A 25,462-nucleotide genomic window follows, 5' to 3' on the forward strand; every position below is an offset into this window, starting at 1 on the left:
GCGTGACTTACGCCAAGTCAGCTAACCTCTCAGGGACTCAGAGAAGCATAGCTCTGGTCATGAGAGGGTTCAGATGAGAAACAATGTCTGTTAACCACTATCACAGTGCCTGGGACTACTGTGGGCTCATTACAGAGTAGGTGTTTCCTTCCCGAGATTTTGGGACTTTGTCCCTAACCTTGTTATTTACTCACTTTGCCCTTTCTGGACCTGAGATTTTGAAAATGAAGCATTGCTAGGGTCTGCTCTGAGAAATACTGGCCCATAAAATAGGCACAGAGGCCTCAGAGCCCTCACCTGGCTGCAGTGTTTATTATTCATTAGCAGCAGCTCTGTGAAACGTGGGTAGATGCATTCCAGAGAGCGCCCCACGGTATGTTTACTCCAGGAAGAAACGAAGTAATCAAAGGTAGTGCGAGGCAGAGGGCCCCCATCTGAACATTATCGCCATCCCCCACATCCTAGTAGTGTTGATTTCTCCAGATAGCGAGCTTGCGTTTCAGGATAAGCCACACAGAGAGCTCATTTGGTCATTTCCATTAGTGATAAATGGGGGTGAAAGAGAGTGTGCATTTTGAAGTTAGCTTACTTTAGTTTTCCCATGGCTCGTAAGGGGGCAAAGATTTGGGGAAAGGAAGCAAATATTTTGGCTCATGTGGTTAAACACTCCTTTCTGTTGACAAGTGAAGGTAATCTGCTTCTCAGCATTTTGCCACTTCCTCTGTTAAATTATGATACTCCTTTTCATAAACTCTAGTACAGTAGACTGAACTCAAGGAAAATCCAAGCTAATATTAGAGACAAAAGAATAAGAATCCTGTAACAGCCTCACTCTGTTTACAGTGTTCTTTTTTGGGGGCAGACGACAACTGAAGGCTGGTCTTGCGAATAGCTTGGAGGAACAGTCCTAGTCCTGTGACTCCTTGCAGCCCTGGGGGAAAGAAGGCTACTGCCCCTTATGGTCCCTATGGTCCAATTTGATCTTTTGTTGTTGTTGTTGGTTCTTTTTTAAAAATTATATTTTATTGATTATGCTCTTACATTTTTCCAAATTTTCCTCTTTTGTCCTCCTCTATCCAGCACCCCCACCCCCTCAGGCAATCTCCCCACTATTGTTCATGGCCATGGGTCATGCATCTAAGTCCTTTGGCTGCTCCATTTTCTATACTGTACTTTACACTCCCCTGGCTATTAGGTATCTACCTATTTGTACTTCTTAATCCATTCACCCCCATACCCCTTCCCTTCTGAAAACCATCAAAGCGCTCTCCATATCCATGATTATGCCTCTGTTCTTGTTTGCTTAGTTTGTTTTTTAGATTCAGTTGTTGATAGATATGTATTTATTGCCATTTTATTGTTCATAGTTTTGATCTTCTTTTTCTTAAATAAGTCACTTTAACATTTCATATAGAAATAGTTTGGTGATGATGAACTCCTTTAGGTTTTTCTTGTCTGGGATGCTCTTTACCTGTCCTTCAATTCTAAATGACCACTTGGCTGGGTAGAGCAATCTTGGATGTAGGTCTTTGCTTTTCATGACTTGAGTATTTATTGCCAATCCCTTCTAACCTGCAAAGTTTTTTTGAGAAATCAGCTGACAGTCTTTTGGGAACTCCCCTGTAGATAACTAACTGCTTTTTTCTTGCTGATTTTAAGATTCTCTCCTTATCTTTAGCCTTTGGCATTTTAATTATGATTTGTCTTGGAGTGGATCTCTTTTCATCCATCTTCTTTGGGACTCTCTGTGCTTCCTGGACTTGTGCGTCTTTTTCCTTAGGGAGGCTGCCAAAATGAGGAGACAAAGAAACATGACCCAAATGAAAGAACAGATCAAAACTCTAGAAAAAGAACTAAACAAAATGGAGATAAGCAATCTATCACGTGCAGAGTTCAAAACACTGTTTATGAGGATGCTCAAGGAACTTAGTGAGGACCTCAACAGCATAAAAAAGATCCAGTCAGAAATGAGGGATACACTAATTGAAATAAAGAACAATTTACAGAGAAACAACAGTAGAATGGATGAAGCTGAGAATCAAATCAAGTTGGGACATAAGGAACCAAAAAACAACCAATCAGAACAACAAGAAGGAAAAAGAATTAAAAAAAATGAGGACAGTGTGAGCAGCATCTGACACAGCTTCAAGTTCCAACATTCGCATCATAGGGGTACCAGAAGGAGAAGAGAAAGAGCAAGAAATTGGAAATCTTCCTCAAAAAAATACTGAAAGAAATCTTCCAATTTTATCTTTTAAAAGCGTGATCTTTTAAACACTGCATTACAGCTATGAGTATTATCAATCAAATTTAATTAGTGAGTCAGGGAATTCGGGTGGTGGGAAGCTTGAGAGGGTTTATACTAAGCCTGCACTGAGGTGTAGACTCTGAGATGTTATGGCATTGAAATGGGAATCGTTGTCCAGGAAGAAATTCTGAGAAAGCAGTTTTAAAGAAAAATTTATTATTGATTAGAGAGAGAGAGAGAGAGGCATCAATTTGTTGTTTCACTTATTGATGCATTCATGGGTTGATTCTTGTATGTGCCTAGCCAGAGAACAAACCCACAACCTTGGCATATGGGGACGATGCTGTAACCAACTGGGCTAACTGGCCAGGATAGAAAGCAGTTTTTGAATAATGCATTGACATGTTGGTGAGTGGTAACAGAAAGATGAGATGCATGCCTTTTACTAGGAAGTGTTTGTACTTGGCCTGCAAGCCTGCTCTGCAAGGAACAACCAGCAGAAAGTAGCCTGTGACCAAGTTCAGATGACTTTTAAGAACTCACACATCAGGCATGTTCATAAGAAGAGATGTTTTCCTGGGAAGCAACACTGAAATTGGGCATTTAAGGAGTGGAGATGAAGTTGAGAGGTAAAGTATTTAAAGACGTAGTGGTGAAACTGGCTAGTATAGAATCAAGAGGATTTACTGAGGAAAAGTATTTTAAAATGGGAGCACTGAAGAGGTCTTCAAACCATCTACAATCTCTCATTTCACATAGGATGAGCCTGGATTGGCGGCGGGGGGGGCCCTCAAAGGGCAGGCAGTGTAGAGCTTAAGTGCTGGACTGTGTTGTGAGAAACAAAGTGCATCGTGAGAGGGCTGTTTAGGACGAACTTAGTTTAGGGGGATTTGTTAAAATTGGGTTAAATCCTGTCTTTTTTAAAATTAAGTTTATTGGGGTGACATTGGTTAATAAGATTTTAGAGGTTTCAAGTACACGTTTCTGTGACACATGATCTGCATATTGCATTGTGTGCCCTCCACCCAAAGTCAATCCATCTTCTGTTACCATACATTTGGTACCCTCACACCCCCTTACCTCTGGTAACCACCATACTCTTGTTTGTGTCTAGGAGTTTCAGATATAATTGCCACATGTGAGGGAAATCATATGGTTCTTGGCTTTTTCTGACTTATTTCACATAGCATAATCTTCTCAAGGTCCATCCCTGTTCTCATAAATGGCAGCATTTCATCTTTTCTTATGGCTGAGTAGTACTCCATTGTACACATGTATCACATCTTCTTTATCCAATCATCTCTCGAGGGACACTTCAGTGGTTTCCGTGTCTTGGCCACCATGTGTTAAATCCTTTCTTATAACGGTGGTGTTGCCTGAAAATCCAGCATTGCTCTCCTTGCTGTTGAATGAAAGACGTACTCGCTCTTGGCTTCTGAATCCTCAGATTGTTTTATTGTTCACCTTTCCACTCACACCTCCACCCAACACACACACACACACACACACACACACACGCGCGCGCGCGCGCCCGCATCTTTGGGACACATTTCTATGTTAATACCAGGTGAGGGTCAAGTGTTATCCTTTCCAAGGCTGTTTGCACTTTAGCTGGCACAAAAACTTCAGGAAAAAAAAAAATGCATCTAAAAAGTAGAGTTTTCAGTCCTCAGTGACTTCAAATTTTGGAAGCCTTCCTGAAACCAAGGTATGTAAGAGGAACAGACTGAAAGCAGGGGGACACCTGACATCTAACAGGATGTTGTATGCCTGGCACTTAGTAGGCACTTACTCGTGTATTTGTTAATGGGTGAAACATTTTAGTGAATGAATGAATGGATGGATAAGGCTCAGAGGTGCAGAGTGCTTACAGAGAAAACAGGAAGAACAATGGAAATAGACCCTGTAAAGAAGGAATTAATATGACTTGGTGATTATGTGATCTCAAGACACAAAGGGGAGAGAGCACTTTTGTTGTTGTTGTTGTTAATTAGAGATACAAAATCTTGTTGCTAGGAAGAATACCCATCACAGAACCAGGAAACTGGGAGAGTCCTGTGTTTAATCCTGTGGGCACACAGCTGTCACTCTAAGTCAATACTTGAAACTTCCTTTAAGTTCATCTCTTTATAAGTTACTTATATGAGTTGCTGTCCCATTTCCAGCTTCTTCTCCTCAAAGTTCTCTCTGTAGCTTTTCTTCCCATTTCTGTGTGCCTGGGAAAATGGGAAAGTACAGCTCAGCATGAATGGTGTGCTCAGGTTTTTTACAAAATGACCCAATAATTCTGTTCTTCTTTATTCCACTCTTACTTCCACTTACAATTTGTCACTTCAAAATTCTTTAGGACAATGCTTATAAAAAAAAAAATAGGCCATTTTTTTTTTTTTTTAAAGTTATGCTTGCAATGACTTTGACTTTCTGCCTCTTTGTGCGGAGTGGGCTGCTCTGGGTTATGCAGAGATAACAGGCGGACTTGCTCCCGAAGGCATTCCTCCTTGACAGACTGGTTTGCTCTGATCTGAATAAACACTCCTGCCTACCAGCCAGTAGCCTGTATTTATGAGGCACTTGGAAAATACCGCAGGCTGCAGAGAGTGACCATGAATAGCAAACTTAATTTGGTTTAATGTGTTTTGGCTTGCTTGACCTCACCAGAATAAAAATGCGCCTGCCTAAATTATTGCATTGGGAGTTAAAAAGAAATTCTAGAGACATTTATCTCATTGGAAGAATCTTGGGATAGCGAAGGTTTAAGTCCATGTTTAATGTCAGACTTGAGAAATGTTTAATGTAGAGCTTTAATCACAGATTAGGTTATTTTGAGTTCTGAATTTTAAGAGTCTGAATTACAAATTTTTCCCCCCCTCTTGCTACTTTTTTTTCTAGGCGATTGGCTGGCAACGACCTTTCTTTTATCCACCCAAAGGCCTTGTCTGGGTTGAAAGAACTCAAAGTTCTGTAAGTAATGCAATTTTAGAGTTTCACAGCTGGCTACGTATTTTCTTTCTGCGTAGTCAACTTGCTTGAAGCTGGGTTAAGCACAGATTCTTTTAGCTCAGGATTAAAAGATTTTAGGAGTGGCCAGAGAATAGTATGGAAGGCCAGAGGTTGATTTAGGCAAATTTAGGTCTAGATAACGAAAGTTGAAATCTAAATAATAGGTATTCTGACCTCTAGTGCATTATAGTTGAATGTTAGACTTTTTGTGTGGCTAATGCACTGAGTCAAAACTGTATTTAGGCTTTACTCTTTGGGTTTAGTTTCTACATATTTTATAGCTATAATAAGGATGTCGAATTAGCTGACCCTTAAGGGAAAAAGGCTTACAGAGTTTCAAATGTTAAAATCATTTCAGATGCTTGTGACTTACATAGCTTGTGAGGGATCAGGACATAAATTCCTGGCAGTGGTCAGGAGTGTAGAGCGTGGCAGACCGGGGAACAGGTGACCTGACTGCCAGCCCCACTTCTAGCACTACCTTGCTGGGTGACCGACCGCACGTCACTACACCTCTCTGGTTCAGTGAACTACATGGGCCCTTTGCCATCCCATTCTGTGGTTATGACTCATGTCAGGCAGTTATTTTATTACTGTGACCAGAGATGTCTTTAGGCAAAAACTATAGGGACTTCATCTTTCGTACTGCTCTATGCCTTCAAGCTAAGGGCCCTAACTCTTGGACGATTAAAGCCCTGTTACTGCCCTGGCCCTGTGTTCACTGAGGACATGGCTGCTGCCCCGCAGAGCTCAGGGTCTCCCATCTGCTTGGCAAAATTGGTTTTACCTAATGTCCATATTTCTGGGCTCTGCTTTATTCCAATGTGAAAAGGCCCTTGGGATTCCAGTGGGCTTGTTGGTATTCCTCCCAGTTAACTTGTTATACCTTCCAGTTAACATTAACTAGGATGATGTAGGTTAATTAGGGTGCCTTAATTCCTGAGAGTGAAGCAGCCCCTGGAAATGCACATTACCCAGCAGGTCTATGTTAGAGTTGACTTGGGTTTCATTTCTGGACTTTTAACAAATGTTTCTTGCTCTTTTACAATTCTCTTTTCTTGGGTGCTTTCCACCTTGACGTCGCCCCTTTCCTGCCATTGGAAATATTTTTTTTGATAGATGTAACTGTCTAAGAAAAAATGGTAACAATTGCTTATTAACTAACCAGAAATTTCCTTCCAGAACCCTCCAAAACAATCAGTTGAAAACAGTACCCAGTGAAGCCATTCGAGGACTGAGTGCTTTGCAGTCTTTGTAAGTAACTTTTTGGTTTTCTGCATTCTTGAATCATTAGACCATCTGGCTGCTACATGTGTAAAGAGCTGAAATTCTGGGAAAAGAGGGAGGTTTATCTTCTCATCTGGGATAAAAATGGGGATGGCCAGTTGCTGTTATGGAAATGCCCTTTGGTGAAGGAGAAGGAGGCGGTTCAGTGTACCCGTCCTGTTTCCCAGGGGTGGGAGAATGCTGCAGGCATACACCGCTGGGGGAAATTCCCAAGCTTGTGCATGGCAGGCGGCCATCCTTTCTTTGGGAGCAGAGTTATGTGTGTACTGGTGTCTTGTCCCATGACACAGCCAGAAAGAGGTTTCTGCATCAGGTGGTAATGACAGAGCACACTGGTTGGAGTTCCTCCTCTGTGGACACCGGACACGCACTGGGAGTGCTAATTCACTTAATGGCCTGTGTCGCCTTCTTCCCTGGTTTTCCTTTTGGAGGGAAGGTTGGTTTTAGGTGGAGTGTTCCAGATTTCAGCTCTTGGTTTTTATCGTGTTCAGCTACAAATTACCAAAACTTTTTCATGAAGCACTTCACTTGGTTCTTTGTTTGCATTCTTTCCCATGTATTTGTATGCACATGAACCTGGAGAATGGGGATCGTGGCTGCCATGATTCAAGTATGCCTAGCCCCTTTCTGCCTGTAGTGGGTAGATAGGTAAACAATGTGGTATCATAGGGACCCTGAAAATCCACAGAGGGTTTTGAAGAAACTGTTTTTATGTTGAATAACCAGATATTTGTTAATGACTAGAATGCATGTTATGGACTAGTATCAGGGCTACACCTATAGGTCTCTTCATCCCTGGGATAGCAAATCAAGGTCCCCGTCTTTGGGGCATTTGGAAGGAAAAGGACGAGAAGCACTCAGCTGAAGCATTTGTTTATTATAATTTTACTTTTGCTAAGATTAAGAAAAGTCCTTTGTGTATTTATCTGTCAGAATTTTTGCATTGCTTTCAAAAAGAAATTCAGGTAAGTTCAGATTTATTAGAATTCTGTTTGGTTTTGAATCCCCAATTTGCTATTGACCAGCTGTATGATGTTGGGCAGGTTATTTAAAATTCTCCATACAGTAGTTTGCTCATTACTTACCACATACTCTAATGCATAGAAAGGACTTACAGAATACCTGACAGGTAGTAAGTCCTCAATAAACATTGAGGAATCACTTAATATTAATAATAATGATATGTTTTATTAGTTTTTTCATTTCATTACCAGTTTACCCAATTTGCAAACCTACGTGAAAGGAATGTCTTTGGAAGTAATGAAAAAGGATTCTTCAAAACAAGGAACTTTGTTAGTTTGTTATTCTACTAGAATCATGAATAAAAATTTACACTTTTTAGTTCATGACCTAATGTTAAAATACGAGACTGGGCATAGTTTCTCAAAGTGTGGCTCTTTGACCACCTGCAACAGAATTACTAGGGAGAATTGTCTCTAAAATATAGACTTCCTAGGCCATATTCTAGAAGTAATAATATTTTCTCTTTAATAGTAGGATCCAGGAAGCTATATTTCAAAAAATTTGCCCAGGTAATTCTTATGTTCACAGAAGTTTTGAGATTCACTTTGAATAAGAAAAACTGTAATAGTTATCACATTTATGTGTTATGTGATATAAAATTAGGTTTTAACCACATCATGTATTTATATAGTAGTCTGTTCCTTAGGTTTTAGAGATTGATTGCCCTTTAAAATAACTATAAATGGAAGCTTTCATAGGAAATGTGAGTTATAGAAGACTTAGGTGAAAATGATCGAGCCACTTGTCCCATCCACTTGCTAATATAAAACCATTTTTAACTGCATCCAAAAGTCATTACTGGGAATTGTAAATTATAGATTACCTTTTGATTCTAGATTAGATGTTCTAGTAGTTAATGGAAAGTGAATGTGAAAATAAAAATATATAACTGTTAAACTTTACAATGTATCTAGTGCTGTGATAGTTAATCTTTACAATGTATCTAATGTCATAAAAAAGGAGTGTCTGGGGTATTGGCCATTTAATGTCTAGTTTAAATAGTAGTTTAAGGTAGAAATGTATATTAAGTAGCTCATTTCACCAAAATGCCATGTTTGGGAATATAAGGGTTTGTTATTCACTGTAGCTCATTGAGTAGATTCTGAGCAGACTTTCGGTGAATCGACTGGAATGACTTCCTTTACGGAAATGCGTCTGTGATGCCCCCTCACCCTCTGCAGCCTGGGACGGCTGTGCACAGGGGGAGCCGTCTCTCCCACCTTAGACCTGAATTCACTAGGCAGTCTAACTAGTTCCTTATTTTCCTTTGCTTCCTCAGAATCCATTTTACTCTAAGACCTTCATACATAATTTAGGTCTTATTTCATAAGACTTAATAATCCAAATATTCAGTCATTTTTGTTTATTTTGAAGGCTAAAGAAGAGAAAACTGGTATCTTTGAACTTTAGGACAGAAAAATCCCCAAGAAAACATACAAACAGGTTCTTTTTAATTTGTAGTCAATAAATACATTAAACAGTACGTAACATTTATTGGCAATTTGGATGATTTAAAGAGTTTTTCACAGAAATCATTGATTCCCCTTTAAAATAATGTTTTAAACAATGGTCACACATTGAGTGAGTTGCATAATTTAAATTAGGTCCCAAATTGGAATGGAGGGTGTGTGTGAGGAGAGGAGTCAATTTTTTTTAAGGCGTCGGGATATTTTTACATGTATCAGAAACACAAGGAGCGGTATGTCAGGCCGGTTTTATTTGAGAAGGAAATGTCCATGGGTTTGTTAGCATAGTGGGTGTAGTGGTCAAGTTAGCTACAATTGAAATTCTGTCGTGGTGTAAAACAGTCTTATCAGCACTTCAGTCAGTTTGAAAATCTGATCTTCAGACCTGAATTACACGAAAGATTTCCTTGTGGTTTTGAAGTAGTGCTTCAAAAGGAACAAAGTTCATTAGGGGCTGAAATTGAACAGAAGTGGTTTGATGCATGTATGCGATGATGACTATAAATCTTTAGGCGAGTTGTTGATATTAAGAAAAAGGGAATGTTAACAGCCTTCCACAAAGTCATGAGAGTGGCTAAAGCATTGCCTGAGCAGGTTATTTAAATGACGTGTCAGAATTTGCACCTGCTAGATTTTTTTTCCTTTACATTAGATCACACTTATATTGAATATGAAAGGATTTCAAAGGCTAAGTTTTCTGGGTTTTCCATAATAACAGACTATCTTAACTATTTTAAACTAGGAACTGGTAACAAAATGTAATACTGTAATATTTACATTATTAGTAAGTTACAGGTAGAGGGAAAAAGGAAGAGCTTTTAATTACAAAGAATAAGTATTTACTGAAATGGACATTCATCTCATACTAAATTATTTGGTTTTGTAATTTCATTTCAGGCAACATAAAAAAAGTATGCGAGTCTCAGAGATGTAAAACAGGTTTTGGGAATAGGGAATAAATGTATATTTTAAACACAAATAGTAAAGGAATTCAGTTAAAACATTACTAACCTTTTAACAACTAAAGTACACACAAATAAAATAATAGTAGAATGGAGTTTAAAAAGTAGAATACCTTAACCAAGGACATTGCAACCCCCCCTGCATCCACTAGATGAATTGATTATAGTATTTTCTTTGTCTGTTGGATACATATTAATAACATAGGTTATTGGTACAAAGTCATAGCTCTAAGAGGAATCCTCTGTAAAACATTAATCTCAGTGAAAGTGCAATTCTTTATATTTATGGGTGTGCCTCCAACACCCACATGTGAATTGAGGTTATAAGGATTAACCATTTGAGTCCCCACAAATTCTTTTTCTCATTTAACTTCTTATTTAAGGGTTTCATTTTCCAAAGTTCTTCCCTTAGATCTCAACTTATGGGCGACTCAAAATTTGGGAATTTCTAGCATAGAGGAAATTGTGTCTGTGTTTAATGCAGTGTTATTATTTTGCCTAGAGTAGAGTTTCATTACTGTCTTAGCTCAAAGCTCACCTGGTTGTCCTGCTGTCAGTAAGTGGCTGTGTGACCCTGCCCTGGACGGTATTGGGCACAGAATTCTGCAGGAGTGTCAATGGTGTGTATAATATTGGTCTTAAGTTAAAAAGGTAGTGACAACTTTCCTTATGAGGGTCTTCTACCACATTTCAACAAAACATTTGAATGAGGGTTTCTCCATGTGTGTGTGGGGGGCAATTATTTTGTTGACTATGAATGCATATTATCATCAATTCGATAACATAAGCAATTTCAACTTTTCAATGTTTGTAACACTGAGAAATTAGGGAGAGCCTTTAATTTTACTTAAAATGCAATCCAAACCCCTTACCTGCCCCACAGCAGTCCACATAATCTGGTCCCCATTTGTATTCCTGTGTCTCTGTGGATGGGCCCCCCACTCTCTTCCTCTCATGTATGGATCACCCTGACCTTCTGGGAGATGCTGGGACCATACACCCAGCTCATTTCTGCTGCTGAATCTGCCCTTAATGTTTCCTTTGCCTCTGACACTCCTTGCCCAGCACTTTTTGCCACTTGCTCTTACACCTTCTTGCTCTTTCTCTAAACCCTTCCTTCTGAACGCCTGTTAATCTTTATCTCAGTATCCTGGTTGTATCCTTTGTAGCACTTTTTTAAGCACTCTACAATCACTTTTTAATTTATCATAGGTGTATCACCCCCGCTAGAATATCAGCCTCCTGAGGACAGACTTCGCCATTCATCTTTTGTGCCTAAGAAGTTCCACTTAAATGTGTTGAATGAATTGTAGACAATTAAATTAGCTACAGGTAGAATTTAATTGCACTATTTAGTTACCTTATATGGTTAAACGTATGGCTATGTATTCAGTGTGTCTCCTTAAGTGGAAGTTCCTTGAGGTTGTGGGTGCATGTGAGTGTACGTGTGTCCCTGATTAAACATACTCCTCTCTCCTCATTAAAGCAAATCTCCTAAGCAGTTCCTTAGCCAGGATTTTGCCAGTGTGTTATATAAAGGATGTCTGTCTCTTCTCAGGGCTTGGTTCTAAAAAGCCCAAGGAATGAACAAGCCTTAAAATGTTTGTTTCTAAGTGGATTCTTAAGGCAGCTGCTCAGTGTCATGCGCTCTCCCATTTTCGGTACCCTTTCAGTTACCATGACTTTATCAAAAAGAAAGCTTCTATCTGATCCTCACTGGGACCAGGGGTCTCAAACCCTGCTCATTTATCTGCCTCAGGGAAGGAGACTGTGTCTTCCTGGGCTGTTGGCTGGGAGCAGTGCTCACTGCTTGCCTGGAGGAAAGAGGGACCGTTATGGCAGGATACAGAGCCAGAGCAGCACAAGGAAACAGGAGGCACACAAACCACTCTAAAAGTCAGAATTTCTAGAACTAGAAAACTGTCACACTGAATTTCTTTTTTTTTTTTTTTAAATTCTCACCTGAGGATATATTTACTGATATTAGAGAGAGTAGGAAGAGAGGGAATGAGAGAGAGACAGAGAGAGACAGGCATTGATGTAAGAGAGAAACATCTATGGGTTGCCTCCATATGTGCTGCTATTGGGGATCGAACCCGAAACCCTTTGGTGTATGGGACGATGCTGCAACCAGCTCAGCCACCCTGCCGTGGCTGTCACACTCGATTTCTTTTAAAATATGCTGTCATTTTGACTTTTCACCAGTTTTTTGTTGTAGTTGTTCCCTGATTTTCACCAGGAGGTCCACGCCTCTCCGGTATGACTTTCAGTAGTGAAGATATGTCAGCAAGGGATTGTGAGGAAAGTTGTGATTTGCTGAACACATAGTGTCCCTTATGATATTAATACCAGGTTGTCTTTGTGTTGAAAAGCAATTATTCCAACAATTACACACAGTTGTGCCAAAAATACCCCTTAGGACTTAATTTCCCAGATTTTCAGATGGTGACTTAATTTTATGTATGAGTAATCCTATTAGTAAGGTGTTCCTTAATTCAGAAAAACTTGGAAAAATGAAAGAAACTTTCAAGCCATAGTAACATTGATCTGAGAAACTGTTTGCCCTTAATAACCTTCTATTTTGATAAACTAATTTTTTAAAAAGTTCTTAATGCTAAGAGAAAATGACAAGGTTGCTTTGCTAGTACATGACACCTATATTTTTAATTTGGCTGGCGGTAATAAGAATTGTTAAGAATCTATTGAAATGGTTCCTTGCTGTAAAAAAAAAAAAAGGTTTTTGAAACATTTTCTTATTTTTCCCCCCTTTGGTACCAAGTCAGAATAGCAAGTAAATTTAATATCAAATATTAGTTATGATGTAAAATTGTAAGTAAAGTAGCTTTATTTGCTCATCTTAGTTTCTTGTTGTTTTTGTATTTTTTGATATATTCTGAAACATAAAATTCCAACTTAAGCTTTGTGAAGGTTTTTTTTCTTTTTTCTTTTAATAATCTTTCTGCTCTTAAGTTACTTTTAGCTGGAGATTCTTAAAGGATTCAGATTTAAAGTCATTTCTTTGTTATAACGGAAGGGAAAGAACTGACTTCCATATGTTGCTCTTTGAAAAGTTACTAGATTTTATGAGAACTTCTAGGGGAATTAAAGAACCCAGGATGTCACAGCCCTGGTCATTGTATTTGTTTTGAAAACCGAGAGTTGTGTGCCGTGGCCTGAATCATTCCGCGAGGATCCCTTACCGAACATGGTTGTTTCTGTTGCTGTCAGGCGTTTAGATGCCAACCACATTACCTCCGTCCCCGAGGGCAGCTTCGAGGGGCTTGCTCAGCTGCGGCACCTGTGGCTGGATGACAACAGTCTGACGGAGGTGCCTGTGCACCCCCTCAGCAACCTGCCGGCTCTGCAGGCGCTGACCTTGGCCCTCAACAGAATCTCCAGCATCCCCGACTTTGCATTTACCAACCTGTCAAGCCTGGTAGTTCTGTAAGTATCTACCCCATTGAATACTGTACATTTATATTAATTCGGGAGCAAAAACAGGTTTCTTGTGACAAGTTACTATGATGAAAGTATCTTACTGATTATGCTCCTAAAGAGCAAGGGTTTCGGGGAGCTGCCTTTTTTACAGTACCAAATGCGATGACTTTTGCAAATGCAAAATAGGATAATTTTAAGAATTAACGTCGGATAACTGTTGAATCTCTCTAAAATATGTGGCCATTTGTAATCATGAGAAGAAATTGGGTCATTCAACAAACACTTGTACAGCTTTCACGTGTGTCTCAGCGATGTATTCAGTGTTACAGAGGTGGAATTGCTTTGAGGTCCTCCTAGGAGAGTTGCAGCAATACGTTATGTTTTTACCAGCCGATTCAAACAGTATATGGGTGTGTGTATGTGCATGTGTGTATGTGCGTGCGTGTGTATGTGCGTGCGTGTGTGTGAGATTTTAAGCTTTGAAAACTTGGATGTAATAAAATGGCATTTCTTTTAAAATCTGTTACCAGTTCGTGATGTAAGCTGACTTGCTTTGTCCATGTCATTTCCCCCACCTCCCCAAAGGAGAACTCCTCTAAGTTTCACTTCATATAATCAGAAGCTCCTCAAAACTTTTGTTTTGATAGGGGTGAATATTAACGGATCTTTAATGTGTACCCGTTTCCTGCTAGAGATATCCACCCTGCCATTGGTATTCTGTCCAGTGAATCTAAGTCTGTGAAGTGTATATCAAGATAACTACCTAGTGCTATTTGTTTTTATTAGTTGAGTGTTGAAATGTTTAGCTATATTATTTCTTTATTTAAAAAAACTATTGCATTTATTGGAGTGACATTGCTTAATAAACTCACATAGGTTTCAGGTGTACAATTCTATAATATATCATCTGTATATTGTATTGTGTGTTCACCACCCCAAGTCAAGTCTCCTTCCATCACCATTTATCCCCCCATACCCTCTTCTACTGCCTCCGTATTCCTTTTCCCTCTAGTAATCACCATACTCTTGTCTTTGTCTATGACTTTTTTTTTTTTTTTTTTTTTTTTGCTTATTCCCTTCACCGTTTTCACTCAGCCCCTCGACCCTCTCCCCTCTGATAGGTGTCAGTCTGTAGCTGTAGCATCTCTCTAAGCCATACAAACTTGGGCATATGAAACACTGTAATAGTTCCTATTAGGTGACGTAAAAATCATTTTAATGCTTTTTTCCCATAGGCATCTTCATAACAATAAAATTAAAAGCCTGGGTCGACACTGTTTTGATGGACTAGATAACCTGGAGACCTTGTAAGTTTATTCATATTTTGGATGACTGCATTATGATGTTGAGGGTGCAATTTTGCATTTTGTTGCAGGAAAAGGAGAGAATAAAGGTCTTGAGTTCGGCTCATTACTACTTTGCTTTCATACATGACTAAATTCTTGCCATCAAATAAGAGTTATGAAGACTAATCTGAGTTTATGGTTAAAAATGGCACACAAGTTTCAACTTGATATTTCTTACAAAAGTACATGTTAAAAGCAGCTCAATCTGCTAAACTGTATTACCTTTCTGAAATTTTGGTTTTGTTAAAATGGATGGTAGATAATTATGAAATTTTGAGGCTCATCAAAATAATTCTGGAAAAAGTTTTTTGTTTTTTTTTTCCTTGAACTCAGTTGCCTGGTTAATTGTTGATACTGAGACTGAATATTATCTCTGTTTTCATATGCTAAATATGATAAAGTTTTCTATTTTTCGTAGGCTGCTTTTGTTGTTTCTACTAGTAAACGTTTTTGGGAGTTCTGGCTGTTATAACTGTATATCGCAACACTGCGAGCAAAAGACATTTTGCCCCCATGTGTAATTGAGAGTAGGATCTTGATTTTTGTTGTTTTAGTTTATATGAGTTGCTTTTATGTGGAGATTTTTAATATTTGCCATTGTGGTTCACTAAATGATTCGGAGTATGTCCCAATTAGATGGGTAACATCTGATTGAAATTCTTAGGGTTTATAATATTTCATTTAACTGAATTTTCTGGTTAACTCTCAGTAAATGAGAAGACTTAGTACTCTGTTAATACACTTTCCTGTCTGGGCAACTAAAGGATGGTGTACATCAATGGATATTTGAAAGTTGAAGCTCTTGAAGAAGATAGTTACACACTCAGTTCTCCTTTTCTTTGTAAATAATGAGTGTAACAGGAGACTGAATGGGTCTTCTGATCCTAGACCATGTATGCATACCATTCCAATTATATTAAAATTAAACCTCTTCTTCCTGGTTAAATTTTTATTTGCCACTTTCTATGTAGAAAAGTAAGATGAATTAGGTCTTTAAGGAGCTGGGCATTTGATTTTGTTTTACTCTCATTCAGAAATCATGATATTAGTCATATTCCAACATGCTCTTCAGGTTAAAAGATTTAAAATTTAGAAGGACTCAGAATTGAGGCCTTTTAGTACATTTCACTGTGGCATTTCTCTCTCCCAATTAATGTAACATTTTCAACAATTCATAACCTTCTAGAGGACGATAGTTTTGTGAACTCCCCCGGGTTCTCCTTCAGACGTACGGTGGGTCATCTTGCTGACGGTGGTTGGGCTGAGGTCAGTTGCCCTCCTGCCAGAATTTCAGGAAGCCACTCTGAACCCCAAACGGAAACCTCAGTTGCAGGCTATTGTCACTTATAAATGGATAATTTAATAAATTCTATTTTATGGTTCTGAGAATTCTTTGAACTTTTAAAATTGACTTAAAAACATCATAGAAGAGTTATGATTTCTTTTTCCTGTTCAGTACTCTACGTTGTAAATTCAATTAAACTCCTACAGGGTTTAGAATGGCAATATGGTTGGTAAAGAAAGATCATCATCCAGAGAATGTGATATTTAAAAAGAAAGATTTATACCAAAATGTCTTATAAATAATGACCACTCTTTAATATTCTTACATATTTTGCCCATTTTATTTCCCCTAGGGACTTGAATTATAACAACCTGGGGGAATTTCCTCAAGCTATTAAAGCCCTTCCTAGCCTAAAGGAGCTGTGAGTATTGCTTTGCTTTCTTTACGCCTTAGTATCTGTAGAACTCACAAATTAATGTTCCGACAATGAGATTTTAAAAACATCTTTGCCCTGTTATGTACACCGTGAAACACATACACACAAACACACACGATCATAAAGATTAGGGTGTGTTAGCTGGCATGGACGGTCCTGAGCAGGGATAACCGTAGGGAGCTAGATTGTGGTGAAACAGAAGCTGTGGCACATGGTCCCTGCCTTTTAGGGGCTTGTTGTCTTAGTCTCACTGGGCAGGCTGACCGTGGGGGCAGCCAGATAGCAGTTTCTCGGTAGAAAGAACCACGGAATGAATAGGATAAAGAAATCATTCTAGAAAAAAGACTTCATGGAGGCTTGAGGTCCTTGGAAAAGGCATCACTAAAGAGAATAAGTTGGACTGGACTTGGAAGGATGGAATTATTTAACTAAATGAAAGGGATAGGGGAGCATTTTAGAGGTTGCATTTGTCAAGGGCAGGGATAGGAATGTAAATGGCATAACAGAGCCTGTGTGTCACGAGATGACAGATAAACTCTCAGATGAATTTCTTAAAGACTAAATGCAGGAGATAGTGAGAGAGATTTTGGGGTCAGAACGTGCTATGATTCTTGTGGTCTATAGTTCTTTGATGATGAAGGTACAGCTAAGTGTATATGAAGGATCTGATTAATAGTAGGCTAAGCAGTGGGTTTAAAGAGAATTACCCTGAAGAAGATGAGATAGAATTAAAAATTAAGTTTCTTTACATTTTTGAAATTTTCATGTAGTTGTTATCAGTTGTATGCTGTATAATACCGAATAGGAGTAGATCGTTGGGTTTTAACTTTACAAGGGCATACATATTTCAATATATTTTCCTCCTATCTTTTTAGGTTATTTCATAGTAATTCTATTTCTGTTATCCCTGATGGAGCGTTTGATGGTAATCCACTCTTAAGAACTATGTAAGTAGTTTTGAAAGTTTCTTCTAGTATATAATCATGTATTACTATGTATGATGCCAACCAAACATCTGGGTGAAGAATGAAAATTCAGGCCCTAGATACATGAACTTTATGAGCATAGATTTAGTTTTGGAGTGCTTGTGAACATATGAAGACTTTGGATTTTTTTTTTTTTTGACTATTTTTACAGACATTTGTACGATAACCCTCTATCTTTTGTGGGGAACTCAGCGTTTCACAATTTATCTGATCTGCATTCATTGTAAGTATTACATAAATTTTAAGACAGACCTGAATATTTATACTATTGCTTTGGTGGAAAACAAGAATTTATTATTGTAACTCCAGAAAACAAAATCTTTTTGTTTCTTTTCCTTGAGCACAAGTCCAAAGGATAATTCTGACAATTTATGAGAGTTTTTATTTATGTGAACATTTGGCCAAGTTATCACACTTTCAGGTACCTTCAAGAGGTGAAAGCAATTTTATTTTTGAGGTCTGGTACTACTGTGATCTTAGACTTTAAAGAACAATATGCAAAAAAAAACCAAAAACTAAACCAAAACAAACCCCAAAATGCAAATATTATCTATGAAATTTTTTTCATTTTAAATGACCTTTTCTCTCCCAATTGCTTAAAGGGTCATTCGTGGCGCAAGCATGGTGCAGCAGTTCCCCAACCTGACCGGGACTGTCCATCTGGAGAGTCTGTAAGTGCGGCGCTTTGAAGAGGGGTTGTGTCGAGATAACACGCCGGCCTGCTAGCAGCATGCCAGCGCTTGGTGGTGGCGATGGAGACGCCGATGCCTGCAGTCTCCCGTTGTGAATATCATGTATGGAGATGGATACTGGGGTTGGGGTCAGTCCGCTCAGATAGAGTATCGCCTCGCATGCGGAGATAAGATCTGAAAAGGTCACTCAAAGTATAAGGCAGGCATCAAGTGCCAAATTAGAAGCAGCGCTCTAGGAATTCACAAGTGGCACAGTCAATGGAGGCTATCATAAAAGGCTTCATGGAGGAGGTGAAATGCTTCAAAATGAAATCCTGGCAGGTTTCCAAGAGCTGGGTCTTTTATTTAGAAAGGCAGGATTTAGTAAAAGGGTGGTGTACAGATGACCAAATATAGCTGGAATTGAATGGGGAGTGATATAGAGAAATTTGGGACGTTGTTTGAGTCACAATTTTGAAATGGCAGATCTTGAACATGAAACCTTTGGTTTTGGCAAAGCTTCTTAATGGATGGTCTGTAAGTGGGTTGCCTGTGCATCCAAGAGCTTGATGACTTAAGCCCTCGAGGCAGCCAGATGGGGCCCGGGGTGGCTAGGATCTCCAGCCACATTGTGTCACATAAATGTTTTGATTTTCATGTGTGTCAAGATGTAAGAAAAAAGAAGATGGGAAGCACTGAGCTGGGGAATTTAAACTTGACTCTTAAGGCAATTGGAGGTGTTGAGAATGATGGAGCAGGTGGTGTGAGGAGGATAAGGAAGACTAGAGATAGGAGGACTGGACAGGAGGCCTTGGGCGTGATCCACTTGGCTAACTGAACACTGAATGGTGAGAGTTCGGGCTGCAGCCCGTCCCTGGAGTTCTTCCCTGTGGCCTGAGATTCCTTCACCCCCTTCTGCACCATTTCACCTTTGATCTACATTGTAGCAGTAAAAATGGAGATAGAGGGCCAGAAGCTGGAGACACTACCAAGGAAGAAAGAATAGTAATTGGTGATTGACTGCAAATGGGAACAGAGAAAGGGAAGGTAGAAGAGAAAATTTGAGACTAAGTCATGTTGATTGAAAGAAAAGACAGAAACAAGGTTTGGGAGTGGGATGACAAGTTGGTTTCAGATGTTTTGGGGGTGTCAGGGCGTGACAGAACTTGCAGGTGGTTGTGGTCAGGCTATGACTGTGGATTAGTGTTTTTCTCTTGGTCCTTGTGAGAAATCAAGCCCGTTGTCTGGGCAGTGTTAACATCTAGTGTCACAAGCTTCTCTGCATTACTATGAAAATGATGCCAGCATGGAGGGTTAATTCGTTTTCCTACATGCCTAACTTTAGGGAGTAATCAGGCAGTTGGGATATATAGACTCTATATGCAAATATGTGAGCATTTGTTTTTCTGTATGAGAATAGCATTTTGTTTACCATCTCCACTTGAATCATTTCTTAGAAGAACCTTGTTTTTCCACAGGACCTTGACAGGTACGAAGATAAGCAGTATATCCAGTAATTTGTGCCAAGAACAAAAGATGCTTAGGACTTTGTAAGTTGGATTCGTCTTCCCTTCTCATACCTTTCTTTTATGTGCTTCACACACGTTGAGTTTTATTTTGAATGAACTATTTTCATTAGGTGATTTTAAGGTATAATTATTGAATATTTCTTATTTCCTTCATGGAAATGAGTGATTATGGTAATAGCCTCTGAGGAGGCAATGCGCATTTATTTGAATTTAGCATTAGGGTTATAGCAATACATATCACACATGCTGTGACTTGACTTTGAGCAAACTAAAACCAAACTTAGTGCTTCCTTGACTTTTTTTGTCTCATCCCGACTCCTTAGTTTTATTCCAGTTTCCACAGGAGAGTCTGCTCTCTGTATCCTGCCTCGCCATCCGTAGCCTCTGCGTAGGCAGGGACGGTCTTTCCCATATCAGGGACCAGCTAAGCATGGGGCTTTCCAAAAACTTTAAACTGGCCCAGAAGATAAAAGTAAATAAAGGATATACGAATGTCACAAAAACACATCATTAAGTTACTAAGTTGTTAATAAGTATTCATTGGAGAGAGAGAATATTCATTGGACAAAATAAGTGACTCATTGATTAAGCAAGTAATTAAATGGTGTCATGGAGTATCAAACTTGACAATTACAACTGAGAAAAAACTACAATGGGATTAACTGAGAGAGAGTTAACCAGTCCCAATATTTGATTTAATATAACTGTTTTTAAAATATGCACTCCTCTTCTAGCTTTTTAATGGAATGACAACATTGTAAAATATAAATTAAAAAATCCATAACTTTACCACTTAAACATAATTTTATGTATATATATTCCATATCATATTTTTTATATTTGTATATACCTAATGTTTTAAAATATATTTTATATTGTCTGCACTCAACATTATGTACATGACGTTTGCAAATCTTTAGTCTTTTGTATCACTTAGGTGCTTTAGAAGCTTACAAGTCTTAGCAAAAAAATACTTTTCTTGTTCAGCCATATCTCCTTATTACTTAGCACTGCTTTCAGTGCTTGTAAATACAGCTCTTTTAATATAGTTTTCTAATGATACAACATTAATTTATTAATTTCCATTGTTTTAAGGGACTTGTCTTACAACGATATAAAAGAACTTCCAAGCTTTAATGGTTGCCATGCTCTGGAAGAAATGTAAGTTGTTCTTTGACATACTCTTTTTGCTCTGGTGTATTATTAATTCATTGAGCTTTTCCTAGTTTAAATAAATGGTTTTAATATTAGTAAGTAAGAGATTCATATATTAAAATTGTTCTTATGAATAAATATCCAATTGCACCAAATGTGTTCATGCAAGCAGTAGTTATTAGACATCTACCTATCAGGAATTCTATGAGAGACTATGGAGGGAGGGTGGTGTATTAAAAAATAATAAAAACAAACAAACAAATAAAAACTTGTCCTGGCTGTTAAGGGAAACCAGACACAGTATTTACTGTGTACCTACACAGGACATCTCTGATGGAAGTTGATGGGGAGGTGGGGAGAGATAGGCATTAATTCTCCCATTTTCGATCCCCTCCTTCCTCTAACCTTCTAAGCTTCCTCATATGGTACTTGGCTCCTTGTGTTGTCTTAGATCCTTTCTCACTTTGTAGTCTTCCTGCTCTCAGTCCGGAGCAGGGGTGATAAAGGAATTTAGATAACATAGTACACTCCCAGTATAATTGGGGATGGAACACCAGTTAGTCTAATCATTTCAATTTATAGATAAGGAAATAGTAGTTTCCCTGACTTTCAGTGAGATCAGTCAGTGTTACTTATGAATGAGTATTTAAACTTAGAAAAAGTTTAATTAAGAAATGTTATTTTTCAAAATAGAAAATAATTTTTTCTCTTTTTCCCCCGTCCTCTTTTCCTACCTTCTCCCTCTCCTCCTCCTCTTCTCCCCCCTCCTTCCTCCTCCTCTCTTTCTTCTCCCCCCCCCTTCATCCCCTCCTTCTTCTAGTTCTTTGCAACGTAATCAGATACACCAAATAAAAGAAGGCACTTTTCAAGGCCTCATATCCCTAAGGATACTGTAAGTTTCTCTCTGATTATTGAAGATGAGTAAAATTTTTGTCAAGCTATATTAAATATATCAGTACAATTCTTATTTTAAGAGATACACTTAAAGATCCATTATGCGTAAATATTGTTGTTCAAACTTTACCACATGGTACTTTACAAATAATGTATTTTCAGTATTTTTTACCTTAGCTCATTTCTGATAATGTATCTTTGGTGAATGAAAAAGGGTAATGTGTATAACCTGAGAGATGTGGTTTGTTTGTCTTCAAGTCATAATAATGAGGTTTGCCAATCCATTAGGCCAGGGCTGGCAAACTATAATTGTGGGCCAGATCCAGCCTGCCTCCTGTTTTTGTAAATTAAGTATTGTTGGCACCCAGTCATACACACCCCCTTTGTTTATCGTCTGAAGCTGATTTCCACCATACTGTTGCAGAGTTGAATACTTGGCAGTAGAGACCATGTGACCCCCAGAGGCGAAAAATATTTACTCTCTGTTCTTCCACAGAAAAAGTTTCTTGACCCTGGCCCTGGTGTATCTATCATGACAAATACAGCCAATATGCAGCAGAAGTGTTCATCTTAAAAATTACGTGTGTTTGAGTGTGTATTTGTGCCAACTACTTTCTTAAGTACTTGGGAATATAGAGGTGACTAAGAGAGACCTGGTCATAGCCTTCCTGGAACTTTAGTGCAGAAGAAACAAATCACTAAATTAGTGAGCATTTTTTAAAATGCAGAATACATTTGAAAAATGGACAGTGAAGTGAACTTATGTATATTGAGTCCTGTTTTCAGGAGATCCCCCTTAAGAAATGGAAACTGCGTTCTGCTAGAAAACATTTTCTTGGTGGTTGGGTAGCTAGGTGTTTCCCCGTCCCTGTTGTGGGTCTGGGCACAGGAGGAAGGGGACTGGCTCCCAGCTGCCATCACTTCTGGAGCACTGATAAGCAACAACAATGGAAGACTGGCCTTTTCATGATTTGAAACTAAGTTTGTTGAGTTTTTCTGTTATCTAGGAGATGTGTCATGGAATGAATTTATCCAATCTCTAAATTTCCATTAAGGCTCAGTTTGAGTGTGGTTGGAGATCATTTCTCTGTCTTACTATTTCTGTAATATTAGAATGCTTCAGGGTGTGTTCCCCACTATAGAATGGTTCTGCTGTTGCTATGATTTTTCTTTCCTGCTTGGAAAAAAAAAATGATTATCTGAGGCCCTTCTGGAATGCTCTTGTTTGGATATTGATTATTTGTCTTCTCTCAGAGCCTTATCACTAACCTTTGAGAAGGCAAATAATATGAAACCTGCCTTTATTTTCAGCCTTGTCAGGAGCTGAGCTTTTCCTCACCTAGTTAACAGTACCAAAGGTTATATAATATCATTTATATTTTTGAACTGGTACCAGATTGATAAGGTGCAGAAAATTCACAACTGTGTTGCAACAGATACCAAGTAGAATTATTGTCACATGGAACACATTCCAAGACAGAGATTTTTGTGGAGAGGGAGGGATTCAATATACACATAGAAATGTTGTCGGACAAGATTAAAGGTGTTTGTTATCAGGGATATTGTGACTCCCTCGGACTCTAAAGTGTAGTCAAAATAACTGCAATTTCAGTTTATTTGAAAAGATTAACATGTCATTCTTATAATTTTAGAGATCTGAGTAGAAACCTGATCCACGAAATTCATGACAGAGCTTTTGCCAACCTTGGGTCAATAACTAACCTGTAAGTTGATGACTTTTTGCAATAATGTGAGGAAAGTAATGAATAGTCTATAGAAACTTGTATTTTAGCATTAACCTATCACAATATTTTTCTCTTTGGTTGTTTCCTTAAATAAATTTCAAGCTGCATTGATATAGTAACAGCTTTTAATATGGAAGATGAATGTTAGAGGTATCATTTAACACAACTAAACTTCCTCTTGTAGCTCTAATGTTTGTGATGTTAACACATATACAGGTGTTCTTATGTGATTTGCATCTTAGGAGTTAATTCAACGTCTCATTCACATTTTAGAGATGTAAGTTTCAATGAATTAACTTCATTTCCTACGGAAGGCCTGAATGGACTAAATCAACTGAAACTTGTGGGCAACTTCCAACTGAAAGAAGCTTTAGCAGCAAAAGACTTTGTTAATCTCAGGTGTGTTTTTGCTTATTTTTCTTTTTTGTTGAAGTTGTGGTAGGCTCCCGAATTATAGAGTATGCTAGGATTTTTTTTCTTCCTCCCTGTGCTTCCTTGATTTTCTGGGAGGCTATAATTTAAGAGTGTTTTCTACCTCAATCCTCACAGATTTGGTAAAGAATAGAACATGAACATTGTTTCATAGTTTTTAAGAATATGAATTGGAGCCCTTGATGCTGTCAAAGAAAAAATACAACTACTCATCAGAGTGGTTTTTTATATAGTGGATTTGTTATTAGCAACAAGGCAGCAGAAACCATGTAAGTAGGAACCCATAGAAAATTGATATAATGACATAATGCTTCACGGAGACATGAAACATTAGAGTAGGGACATCATCAGATATGAGAGAGAGAGGGCTTGGGAATAATACTGTGGGAGAGGAGAATAATTGTTTTCATTATACTTATATAAACAAAGTAAATTCATTTATTGGTACAAAGTCACAAATGACTTGAGACATTCATTTTAAATGAAACTACCAGTTTCATGCCTTCTGGGCCTCTTGGCTAAGATCAAGTGTAGTATCTGTTCTTATCAGTTTAAATGAAGCTACCAGTTTCATATGATAAACTGGGTGTGGTTAATTTATTTATAAAGGAGTCTGATAAATTTTTGGCTTTTAATTGTAGTATTGCTATTAAATTTTAAACATTATTTAATTTAAATCCAGTTTTTAAAAGTGTATCTTACAAAAATGGAGAAACTCATGATGTCATGAGATATCTGAGCTCTTTTCACAGGTGAGAAACTGAGGCCCAGAGAGGATACTGGCCAGCTTAAAGCATGTGACAGTCGGGTCTTTCTGACTCCTAGACTTTCAGTGGTTAAATTACTTTTTAATGAAACGACAGCATGTCTGTGAAGTCACTGTTCAATGTAGATCTTACAATTGTTTTTCAGGTCTTTATCTGTACCATATGCTTATCAGTGCTGTGCATTTTGGGGTTGTGACTCTTATACACATTCAAACGCAGAAGATAAGAGCCTCCAAGAACACAGTGTGGCAAAGGATAAAGGCAAGTACATGTAAAATAGAACACTCTTTGTGGCATTAATTAACATGTCTGTTAATATAATCATTTTGTGAAGGATCAGTAGGAAATCTGTGAGAAAAATGGCATTTACTGTGTTACTAGCATGTTTCATATGTTATCAAGCCTCATAACAATCTGAACTTACATTGTGTACAAGAGAGAAGATTGTAGGAAACTCTGGTTCTTTTGAATTGCATAAAGCTTGAATTCAAAACACAATTTATGCTTTATATCCAGGTGCCGCTGATGCAGCAGGGGTCACTAGCAGTGCTGAAAATGAGGAACATAGTCAAGTAATTATCCACTGTACACCCTCAACAGGTATGCCCAACGTGTTTTGCTGCAGTTTCTTGCTTTAAATGTACATTAGACAAATATGTCTAAAACTTCTGGGGATAGATGTGGTGTCTGTAATAGGGGCAGGAGTGGATGATCTCATCAGGCCTGCTGACTCAGTGTGTGGTCTGTGCACAAGAAGCTTAGGCATCTCTTGTGGGATCTCTAGTCCAGACC

General features: G+C 38.3%; 1 protein-coding gene and 1 pseudogene across 1 annotated transcript in view; both read left to right on the top strand.

Annotated features, from left to right (window-relative positions):
* The window catches only part of LGR4 (leucine rich repeat containing G protein-coupled receptor 4), a 95,949-nt gene that overhangs the window by 65,218 nt on the left and 5,269 nt on the right, over positions 1-25,462 (top strand). The window contains exons 3-17 of the mRNA XM_054585978.1: positions 5,138-5,209; positions 6,431-6,502; positions 13,215-13,430; positions 14,660-14,731; positions 16,408-16,476; positions 17,367-17,438; positions 17,629-17,700; positions 18,080-18,148; positions 19,627-19,698; positions 20,773-20,838; positions 21,653-21,724; positions 23,379-23,450; positions 23,745-23,870; positions 24,816-24,931; positions 25,187-25,270. Coding sequence (XP_054441953.1) covers positions 5,138-5,209; positions 6,431-6,502; positions 13,215-13,430; positions 14,660-14,731; positions 16,408-16,476; positions 17,367-17,438; positions 17,629-17,700; positions 18,080-18,148; positions 19,627-19,698; positions 20,773-20,838; positions 21,653-21,724; positions 23,379-23,450; positions 23,745-23,870; positions 24,816-24,931; positions 25,187-25,270 — 1,322 coding nt within the window. The remainder of the gene's footprint in view (positions 1-5,137; positions 5,210-6,430; positions 6,503-13,214; positions 13,431-14,659; positions 14,732-16,407; positions 16,477-17,366; positions 17,439-17,628; positions 17,701-18,079; positions 18,149-19,626; positions 19,699-20,772; positions 20,839-21,652; positions 21,725-23,378; positions 23,451-23,744; positions 23,871-24,815; positions 24,932-25,186; positions 25,271-25,462) is intronic.
* Positions 24,402-24,529, top strand: LOC129080800 (uncharacterized; annotated as a pseudogene).

This window comes from Pteronotus mesoamericanus, unplaced genomic scaffold (assembly GCF_021234165.1).
Source record: "Pteronotus mesoamericanus isolate MK-2021 breed Mesoamerican mustached bat unplaced genomic scaffold, CSHL_Meso_final contig_90, whole genome shotgun sequence".
NCBI lineage: Eukaryota > Metazoa > Chordata > Mammalia > Chiroptera > Mormoopidae > Pteronotus > Pteronotus mesoamericanus.